Source organism: Mus pahari, chromosome 3 (assembly GCF_900095145.1).
Source record: "Mus pahari chromosome 3, PAHARI_EIJ_v1.1, whole genome shotgun sequence".
In the NCBI taxonomy this organism is placed as follows: Eukaryota; Metazoa; Chordata; class Mammalia; order Rodentia; family Muridae; genus Mus; species Mus pahari.
Window position 1 is genome coordinate 142,703,095 of NC_034592.1, and position 10,802 is coordinate 142,713,896.

At 52.3% G+C, this 10,802-nt stretch overlaps 1 protein-coding gene across 1 annotated transcript; it reads right to left on the bottom strand.

Moving 5' to 3' along the window:
* Nucleotides 1-6,815: 6,815 nt before the first annotated feature.
* Mafb (MAF bZIP transcription factor B) lies at nucleotides 6,816-10,207 on the bottom strand. Its single transcript, XM_021193001.2, has one exon. It carries the CDS (start codon nucleotides 9,757-9,759, stop codon nucleotides 8,788-8,790), a length of 972 nt encoding a protein of 323 aa, XP_021048660.1. The 5' UTR covers nucleotides 9,760-10,207; the 3' UTR covers nucleotides 6,816-8,787.
* Between the last annotated feature and the right edge of the window lie 595 nt (nucleotides 10,208-10,802).

The following is a 10,802-nucleotide window of genomic DNA, read 5'->3' on the forward strand; positions in this document are numbered from 1 at the left end:
AATGGATTCCCGGATGGGGTAGTCTCTGGATAGTCCATCCTTTCATCTTAGCTCTAAATTTTGCCTCTGTTTCTATATCCTTTCATGGGTATTTTGTTCATCTTAGCATAGTGTCCAGCATGAAAATGACCGATTTCAGGTGACAAAAGCCAAGCACAGAATTTGCATTGGACACAGTCACAGCAGCTTGGGACCCTGAGATCCAGTAGGCCTTTGAGGTGAAAAACTGGTGAGAGAGAACAGCTCTCCCTCTGAAGCAGCTCCCTCTCCCCCCACTACCAGGACCATTCCTCCTCACCCTCCCTGAGATGCTGTCCCTCCGCTGGGCGGCCAGCGGCAGTGCAGCAGGGTCTCTCATGGTCACAAATCGCCTCTCTGCCCATCACTGAGCTGCTTCACAGTGACCCTGACATGCTCACTGGATGCCTGGAGAGGCACTGGGATGACCAACCTGTGCAAAGACACATAGTGAGAAGTCTGACCCCCTCACCTACAAAGGGTTGAATGTCTTTGATGAGGAACTTATAGAAGAATTATAAGGTTCGATGACAAACGTTAAATCTCAGCACTAGAGAGGCATGGGTTTCTGTTCTAGACCCTCCCCCTGGCGACTCCGATGACCACATGGCCTTGCCCCTTCACCCCTGGCCCTTGAATAACAGCAGCTCTAGCATGTATGCGATGCCTTTGCAGAACACAGCCCCGATCTGACAGGTAACACGCAGCAGCCCGGAGTGATTTACAGGGGCTCAAGAGGAGAGGTTTTAGCTCCTACTTTGAGAGCTTGAGTGCTTCCTATAAATATTTATGGGAGTCTGGGGCCTCCATTAACCCTACTGGTGCCATGTTCCCTTGCTACATGGTGGCTGTGTGTGGATGAGCAGGAAGGCCAGTGTTCACTTACAACACACGGGTGTGAACACAGGAGGAAGCACAGGAGCCCTGTACATTTTGCAAGGGCCTGTGCGCATGTGTAATCAATCACACTTTGATGTGAGCATAGAGGCATACAGCTGTGTGCCTAATTATAAATGCCGTGCCCATGAGCCATGAATGCATCTAGCACGGGATACATGTCTTTGGGTACATGTGTGACGAGTCGTACATACAAGTGAACGTGACACCATACGTAACACATGAGTGCACGCAAATTCTGTCTCTGCGTATGTAAATATGAGTGTGTACTTGGGCATTCATTGGTGGACCTGCCCTATGAGCAGAAACATATCGATGTTGGATCTAAAGCTTCGACATCACACCTGAAACAACCTCTGTTAAAACGTGAGTGATTGCATCCCAGTGGCCTCACCTAGAGGCTGCTTCTGCTAGGAAGGCTTGCTCTGTCACTAGGCTCCGTTTCTTGGAAAGTTCAGTCAGGAGCACATAGAGTGAGAGAACTGTTTGTTAATCATGAACGCTACCAATGCTCCAAGACAACTATGCCCGAGTCCCCAACTGCAGTCTCCATCATTCTCCTCTATCAGAGAGCAGAATGATTGACAGCTGCAGTCTCCCTGCTGACACCGCTGTCTTCCAGTTGCTGTGCAGTGTCAACAGTTCACACCTTCACCTGGGCAGGAAACCTTGTGACTGGAGAACATGAAGTATCCAGCAGCGACATCAGTGAGCACTTCCTGCAAAGAGATATGGAGAGGAAACTGACCACCCCCCCAAAAAAAGGGGGGCTGTTTCTGACACCCTCACCTACACAGGGTTGAATGTCTTTGGTAAGGAATGTATAAGGTTTGGTGACAAAGGTTAAATTTCAGAGGTACAGGGGTATGGGTTTCTGTTCTAGACTCCCCTGGTACCTCTGAGCAAGAGATGACTTGTTCCCTCCACCCCTGGCCCTTGGTTAACAGCAGCTTACCCTGCATCACTAAGCGAAATGCCTGAGACTAAACCAACGGTTGGACTACATCTCTATGACCTGCGTGTCTTGCATCCATGGAAAGGAACACAGGTACCGGGTTCTTCAGATTCCCAGGAAACAAAGGAAGACCAGGGAGCGGGCGGGGCCTGGCCTGTGTTGGGAAATACAGACTTGTTCCGCTCCCTCCAAGCAGGCAGAGCTGACTCCGGGGCAGCAGCTTACTCCCCTTTCCCTTCTGGGTAGAACTCCATGGCAGAGCTGCAACTGCAAGAGTCGGGGCAGGAGGCTGGCAGATCCAAAGAAACCAGGGAACTTGAGTGAGCGCCAAGCACAGCCCTCAGCTGTGGTATCTGATGGAACACCAAAGCCAAAAACAATGCCCACCCCTCAGGCAGACAATGAATCAGCATTCCCCACCCCCCAAAGTACCCATCCCTGTCCACTCACCAGAGCAAGCCTCAGTCCTGCCCACCCCCCAGGCAGACTATGAAACGGCCCCCCCACACACACACCCAAGTGCCCATCCCTGCCATTTGCCTAGGAAGGAGGAGGGGGAGAAGAAGTCTCAGCCCTGGTTTAAAAAAATAAAAAATAAAAATGGAAGCACCATAATTCAGATGTATAGACTCTATAGGCTTTTTCATGCCAAAAATAGTGTGCTTCTTCCAGAAAGTTCCAGGTCTCCTCCCACCACCTCTGCAGCTGCCCCCTCCAGCCCAAAGACGGCATCCCTTCTTTTTTTTTCCTGATAAAGAAAAATAAAATAAAACAGAATGTGTAATGAATTGCTGCCGTTTTACTTAAAAGCAACTTCACTCACAAAGAATGCCAAGAGGCTGCTACAACCGAACGCTGCTTCGGAACAAATCCTTATTATTAATTTAGGTGGTTTTTCATGTTGGAGCTGCAACTTTTCTCACATATTTAATTTCTTCCGAGTGAGAACAGTTAGCTCTGATATTATCTAAATGTACCAGTTAAGCTAGCCTGTGTAGGACCCTGGGGTGGGGGAGGGAATTTTAAACTGGGAATCATGGAAATTTGTACGGGACAAACAAAGATGTTCAGATGGGGGGGGGAGGTGCATAGGATGCTGAGGAAGGTATTGGGGGACTTGGTGAATATATACTGCCCCCCACCCCCACTGAAAGACGACGTTCTTTCTGGCCAGGAACTGTGGGAAAGAGGAAATTCTACCAGCAGCCTTCTCACAACAGACCCCATCTTCTGAACCAGGAAAGCCCCAGCCTTCAAAGGCAAGCCCTGTGGTGGCAGCGGCTCCTGATGGTACTTATGTATACCCCCAAATCCCAGGACCTTCCCTTCTTCATTCTATGAGGGATGTCTTTCCCAGGATGCTGTGCTGGGCACCAGCTCAGAGCAGCTATTCCAGTGCAACCGACTCCTCTGAGGGGCTAGAGAAATTCTGCCTGTTGGATATTCAATGGAAAAAGATGTTTATTTTGGTCAGGGGAGATTTCCTTACATTATAAATCTTAACGCCAGAGCCACTCTCTCCACGCTGAGCAGCCAGGCCTTCAGAATGCAGGTGGCAAGGAAGGGTAAAGAATCAGGTTCAGAGTATCCCTATTGGGAAATTGAAGGGCCCAGAAGACAATGGAGTTTTGCATCTGAAAGCCTAAAAGGGAATCTCCAAACGCTAACCTACTGGTTCCTGGCCCCTTCCACAAGTAGGGGACTGAAGACTGGGTGTGGGAGAGTGACTTGAGTAGGGCCTTGGTCTCTTGATTGAAACAGAGCCCTTAGGTCACAAAGTGGTCGACTTAGTGACCTACACGGTGTGGATTTTGACAACTTCCACTATGAGTTTTGGGACAGAAGGCCCCTAAAAGGGGAATAAGAGCATAAAAGGGAAATGGAAACCTCTGACTGGCAAGACAGAGGGGGTTGTGCAGAGAGAAGTGTCAAAGACTTACTGTTACTGCAAGAGGGACCCGCATCTGAGACCAGCTTCAGTCTTCCCAGAGCTCACTTTCACTAAGATTTTAACAAGCCCTGGCTAGCCTGTGTAACAGCCTGCAGTCCCCAGCCAACCACAGTGAGGGACACGGTGGAATGAAACCCGGGAGTGGGCAGAGTGAAGCCCAGACCCTTCGCAGCGGTGCAGGTGAAAATCAATGTGATAACTCCCAGGCTACGGACCAGCCGCTCTATCCCCCGTTCCTCCTGCCTGGCTCTAGACATCTCTGAGTAGCCTTTCCCGCGGTCCTGGGATAAAGGGCAGAGGAGTAAACAAGAAAAAAAAATTAGAAAGGGAAGGCTAAAGAAATGGAAAATAGGGGCAGGTAAAGAGAAAGGAGAGGGAGAAGGAAGAGAGGAAAAGGAGACAGACACCCGGAGAGAGAAACAGAGACATAGAGAAAGTTACTTAAACTGGCTTGAACCTCTGGCACCTGACCACCTTCCTGCCGAGCTGAAGGACTTGACATCGGAGACTGTCCCAGGTCGCTCAGGCTGGTGAGATTCCCCTGACATAGAAAGCCAACCAAGCCCAGTCGGCTCTAGGGGCTGCGGCTGCTCACAGCAAAGACGCTGAACCAGTATGGAGTCCAATTCTCAGAACCCACGAGTGGCCACTGAGTGCTTCCCAGTGTTGGGGTCTGTGCGTTTCTGTCTCCGGTGAGTCTCTGGTCGGCAGACACCCGGCTTGTCTACATGGGACCAGTGGAAGCTTGGAAGATATAGGTGCAGGGAGGATTTTTCTTCCTAGGGAGAGTGGTGGATCTCAAGCTGCCCTTGAGCAGTAGGGAGAAATGGAAATCTAAAAGAAGGACGAAGCTTGCCGAGTACCGCCTGGGGCGCCGCGGAAGTCCTGAGAGTATCCAGTTCCCCTTTCCCGGGTTTGTGGCATCCTAGCGGGTCGGAATCGTGGGCTGTGAGTAGAGGGCCTGCCTACTATAGGAAGTATACACTGCACAAGCTCTGGCCTTCTCCGAAAAGCTGTCTCTCTACCCAGCTTTTCCCTGTATGTGCCCTGCCAGGGGTGAATTAGTGCCATCAATGAGAGGGGCATGAGTGCCCCTGTCTTGGTGTGTCAACATCTCACTAGAGCTGTGACCTGAGACTGTCATTTCCAAAACGCGGCTGGTCACTCTAAACTGCTGGCACTCTATGTCCTTTCTGGATGTACAGTAATAGTGACCTCACTGGGTGTGTCTAAGTGTCTCTGTACTCCACGCAAAGATAATGCTTTAGAATTTGCAACCTTTCCTAAAATCTTGGTAATGGCAGAAGTGGACAATGCCAGTCCGTTTCAAATGGTTCTAGACAGAATTAGACCACTAGAGTTAAGGTCTTTGCCACCAGAAGTGCTTTATCCCCTCTTATCACTGCAGGGCCCTGCACAGTACAGTCTCTTTAGATACCCCCTCTAACTCCAATAGAGGCCTCTTTCCCTAAAGGAGTCACATCTGTACCTGTAGTGGCACTTGCATACAAAATTACAAATGGATCACACCTACATATACGGGCTCATCAACCTTTTCCCAAATGGAAACCAATGCCTTCCCTGCCTACCCATGTTTCCACTGGGGGAAACAGACTGAAATCACACCAACAATGTACTATAGATGTGTATTGTGGTTGCTGTAATTTTGCTTTGTTCTCTGTTTATTTGGTGGCTTTTTTTGTTGTTGTTGTTGTTGTTCCCAAACTTCTTCCTCAGATGCCAATCACAAACCCAGTCGCCAGAGATCCAGGTCAAAACCTGTTCCAAGTTTCAGTTGACCCTTTCCAAGCTTCCCCTTACTCCTTCCCCACTGGGCTCTCCTGCTTGGCTCTATAACATCTTCCCTTCTGGATGCTGAAATTCCATTTTAGGAACTCTAACACCAAAAACTTGAAGGCAGAATAGAGTCAGTCGGCATGGAGGCTAAGAGACTTCACGGAGTCTCCACAGAGAGCTAGGCATTGCCAAAAGTGGAGGGTTCTTCTAAGGTCTAGGTGTTCTACCCCACAGACAGAAAGAGGTCAGCCTAAAGACATTTAAATCAGAGACAGGATCCCAAGGAGACTGCCAGGAGTATGGGACTACAAGGTACTGACCTTCAAAGGACAGGGGTGGGGGCAACAGAGGAAAGGTCTACGGCCATTTCCACATTATTGTCATCAGAAATCTTCAGACTACTGGTAAAACTACGAGGCTAAGTCACTCAAAGCCCTCTGGCCTCTAATCTGAGGAGATGCTGAAACCCAAACTCTTCTATGCAGTACCCGATGTTTTGTTTGTTTGTTTGTTTGATGGGGCTGATAGCCTCGTGCATCCTGAACATACTAACCTGGAAAGAAATAACCAAGGACAGGCTTACTATCAAGAGGGTCCTATTTCCCAAGACCTATTGTCAGGTATCGCCTGATTCCATCCATCTTGGGAAAAGAAGGGCATAACCCCAGTTCAGAGCCAGCAACCTGACTCTCAGCTTCCCAGTGCCCAAACACCCAGGCCAGAAAGCAAAGGCTACAGCTTAGCTGGCCCCGGGCTCAAAAAACAAAAAAAAAAAAAAGGCCTGGCTTCCTCCAGCCAGGTTGCAACTCTAGGTTCCTGGCCTGTGCCACTACCCCCAGCAGCAGGCAAGCTAGCAGCCCAGTCCTGATCTCCAAGCCAGAATGCAAAAGCGCAGTAGAGTGTCCCTTTCAGATATGCACCCTCTCAGCGTACAGATGGACTCTTGACTGGGGTTTAAACCTAGGGTGGAAAACAGAGAACACATTTGAGGTTCACATACCCTGGAGAGAGGTGTCTGCCCACCCTGAGTTTGGAATTCATTGCCAGAGAATGTCCCAAACTTGATGTACAACTCTTGAAACAAGAAGAGTTAAAGTCATGCAGACACGGAGACCTCTAAATAAACACCATCTCCATGGTTTTAATAAGCAAAATAGGAAACCATTTTAATAACCAAAAAACAGAAACCAGTCTGAATTAAAACTACAATAAGACTAGATTTTAATATTTTCATATCATAAGCAGGGGGGTTGAAATTGATCCCTTATTTTACATGAAATTAAAAACAATTTCTGTTGCGTTGCGGCAAGTTTGATTTCAACACAGTTGAATCAGTAAAAACCAAAGCTCGTTTCCGATGCAGGACGAATATCCACAATATTTAAAACTGCAAGCACCATGCGGTTCATACAATCTTGTTATTTACTGTAAATTTTATCAACTAATACAAACTCAAAAACAAACAAACAAACAAACAAAAAAAGCATCCAGCCAGCAGCGCCAGCAAATTCAGGTGGGAATTTTTTTAAAAAGTACGCTTTCATTTTGGTTTTTTTTTTTTTGTCAGTGCAACTGAATCCTTTTACTGACCCGCAGAAATGAAAGTAACAGTAAAGAAAAACACCTAGACCTCCCCTATAACTACTGTACAACGGAAGGGAGTTGAACACCACCATTAAGTCTCCCTGCTATCCAGACAGCAGAGAAACATATAATGCACTGGTCTAAAGGACGCATTTGAGAATTGCAGCGTTAGTTGCCAATGTGTGGGTTTCTAGTACATTCTAAGAATGGCTGTTTTGGCTCAATGGGAGCTCAGATCATCACTGACAAACGTAGCAAGAGGTCGAAGAAATCTTTTCACCCTAAGCCCTGGGGGGGGGGGAGCTTGCAATTAGAGCCCTTCTAGGGGATTCCAAACCAGCCCTGGGTTGACTTCTTTGGACGCAAAGCCTGTCTTTTTTCTTCGTGTGTGTGTGTGTGTGTGTGTGTGTGTGTGTGTGTGTGTGTGTGTGTAGTAGCGGTCGTGGATGTGTGTGTGTGTCAATTTAGCCCCAAGACCCAGCAATGATAAAGGACACGCTCCTGCACGGTGTGTATCTCCGCAACTGTCTCTCCCTTAGCTTTTCCCTCAACAAAACTTAAAACTGAAGTGGGAAGGACGAAGGGAGCGAAGAGATAAATCCCAAGGATTCCCTGGACGAAGTTGGGCTTGGTGGGGTTTTTTCTTTCTTTCTTTTATTTTTACTTACAAACAAAAATGGCATAATAATAAACCCAAACAAAGACTCAGCTTGCTGCTACCTTCTCAATGTGGTTTGGCCTGGCGGGTAATTTACAAGCCCGGCCGGCGACTGAAACTCTGCTCGCTAGCTAGCTCACTCGCTCGCAGCCGCAGGAGTTTAGGAACTGCATCCCTTCTCAACCAAAGAAACAAGGGGGTTATGAATCATGATCAACAACATGCTAAAGTTAAACAAGAAAAATGGTACAAAATAGAAATTATTACCATACATGTCCAGCATGCAGGATTAATATTTTTAATGCAGATTTTCGTATTTTTCTATATAATCGAGCAGGCATTAAAACTGATGAGATTTTTTTTTCCTTCGCGCGCCGAAAGTCCTAACTGAGGCCCGCGTCTCCGGCTGAGAGCCAGTGTTCTCCGTACTCTGGACAGACAGATCTGTCTGTTTTTCCTTCCTTAGCTCAGCCTTGCCTCGCGCCCACGGGGACTCCAGAGTCCCTCTCCTCTCCTCTGCTCTTCCTGGGGCGAACTGAGTCCTGGGCTGCAAAGCGGTGGCCCTGGCACTCACAAAGTTCTCAGAGCCAGAAGTGTCCAGACGGCCTTGGCGACTCCTTGGAATAAGGCTCGCGGCCTTCCAGCTTGGAGAAAAGTTACTCCGGGACCTCTCGCACCCGCCCGGGTCTCTCTAACTCTGCCCAAGTCTAAGAGGCTGCGCCGCCCTGCACTGCCCTCTTCTTAGCCAAGGTTCTCTGCCCGCCCGAGGTCCCGCCCGACTCCCGCGACCCGCGCATCCTTCCTCCCTCTAGCTCAAGTCAAACAGGTCAGGGCCCGGGCCATGGCAGGAACAGGGAGTCCAGGGCTAGGGGCACAGAATAGGGAGTCTGGGCCAGGGCAAGGGCGAGGGCCGGGACCCGCCAGGACTCACAGAAAGAACTCAGGAGAGGAGGGGCTGTCGCTGGTGGAGCCCGCCTCCCTGAAGCCGGAGTTGGCGAGTTTCTCGCACTTGACCTTGTAGGCGTCTCTCTCGCGGGCCAGCCGGGACACCTCCTGCTTAAGCTGCTCCACCTGCTGAATGAGCTGCGTCTTCTCGTTCTCCAGGTGATGTTTCTGCTGGACGCGTTTATACCTGCACGATTGGGCGTAGCCCCGGTTCTTCAGGGTCCGCCGCTTCTGCTTCAGGCGGATCACCTCGTCCTTGGTGAAGCCCCGCAGGTGGCGGTTCAGCTCACGCACCGACATGGACACCAGCTGATCGTCAGAGAAGCGGTCCTCCACACTACCGTTGCCGCCCGCAGCCGTCGCCGCTGCTGTTGCGTGCGGTCCCGGCCCCGGGTGGCTAGTGGGTAGCTGTTGCGCCGGACTGGCGGCGCTGGACGGCGGGGGCGACGCTTGGTGATGGTGGTGATGGTGCGGGTGAGCGTGCGGGCCCAGCTCATCGTGAGTCACACCGGCTCCTGGGTACCCGTGGTGCGGATGAGGGTGGTGGTGGTGGTGGTGGTGGTGCGCACTACGGAAGCCGTCGAAGCTCTGCAGCGGCTGGGGCACTGGGTGCGAACCGATGAGCGCCTCCACCGCGTCCTCGGGCGTCAGGTTGAGTGCCTCGGGGTTCATCTGCTGGTAGTTGCTCGCCATCCAGTACAGGTCCTCGAGATGGGTCTTCGGTTCAGTCGGACTGAAGCTGGGAGAAGAAGGCACGGAGCTGCACGGAGTGCTGAGCGGGGTGGACGACACCGAGCCAGCAGGCTGCAGGCGTGTGCATGGCCGGCCGGGACGCTCCGCACGTCCCAGTGGCTCCTTCTTCACGTCGAACTTGAGAAGGTCGAAGTCGTTGACGTACTCCATGGCCAGCGGGCTGGTGGGCAGCTCTGGCCCCATGCTCAGCTCCGCGGCCATCGCTAAAAGCGAGGCTCAGCCGCCGCTGCCGCGGGGGAAACTTTGCGGCCGGCCGGGACGCGCCGAGCCAAACGCGGGGGCGAAGAGCGGCAAGCCGGGGAGGCGGGGAGCCGAGGGCGCAGCGGGCCGGGGCCGCCGGCCAAGCCTTTGTCTGGGGACGCGGCGGCGCGCCGGAGAGTCCTCCCGAGGCTGCCTGAGCTGCCCCGGAGCTTGGGGCTGCGAGCGCGCCGGGAACGAGTCAGGTCGAGCCGGGGCAGGGTAGAGAAGCCGGCGAGGTGCGCGCAGGGGCAGAGGGGAGGTGCGGGGCAAGCGCCCGCCGCTCGCTCTCCGGCTCTTTGGCTCTAGGGCTTTCTCGCTTGCAGCCGCTCGCAGCCCGGCGGTGCAGCTGTGCAGGAGCTGGCGCCGCCGCCGCCTTTTATCGCTTCCTGATGTCACTGGAGCGCGGGGGCCCAAGCGGCCCGGCGTGTTGGCCAATGGCTGCACGGCCCCCGCGGCCCAGCGACGCTGGGCGGGGCGTGCCTGACAGCTCCCCCGCCCCCCGCGTCAGCTGACTGGAGGCCGGAGGAGCCCCGAAGCCGTTGAGGCCTGGAGGAGGGCTGTTGCCGAGTGGGACGGACCGCCTGGTCCCAACCCCCCACACCCTCTGAGTCGAGGTTCCCGCACGCTTGCCTTCAGTGCGCGCCCCACTTCTGGACCAAGCCGCCGTTCCCACCCCCCTGTCTGCACTCACGCCTCCCTACATACTCTTTACACTCCCACCCTCGGCCCGTGTCACCCCCAAGTAGGCTCAGAATAAGCGCCCGGGATGTCGCTTCCCTGGCCCTTTGTTCCCAAGCGGCCCCCGCCCAGTGGGCGACGCTCCGTGTGTCCTCGGCGCCGCGGGCCGAATGAATGTGTGTCGTGCGTGGCTGTGTTTCTGTAGGTCTGTCTGCGCTGATGTATGCGGTGGCGGAGGGCGGGGTTGGGGCTCCAAGAGTTCTGTTCAGATCTAACTCTTAACCTCTAGGAAGGTTCCTCCGGTCAAGAGACGTTGTTCCTCTCTT

Coding starts and splice junctions, on each gene's coding strand:
- Mafb (XM_021193001.2), bottom strand. CDS start 9,759: ATGGCCGCGGAGCTGAGCATGGGGCCAGAGCTGCCCACCAGCCCGCTG.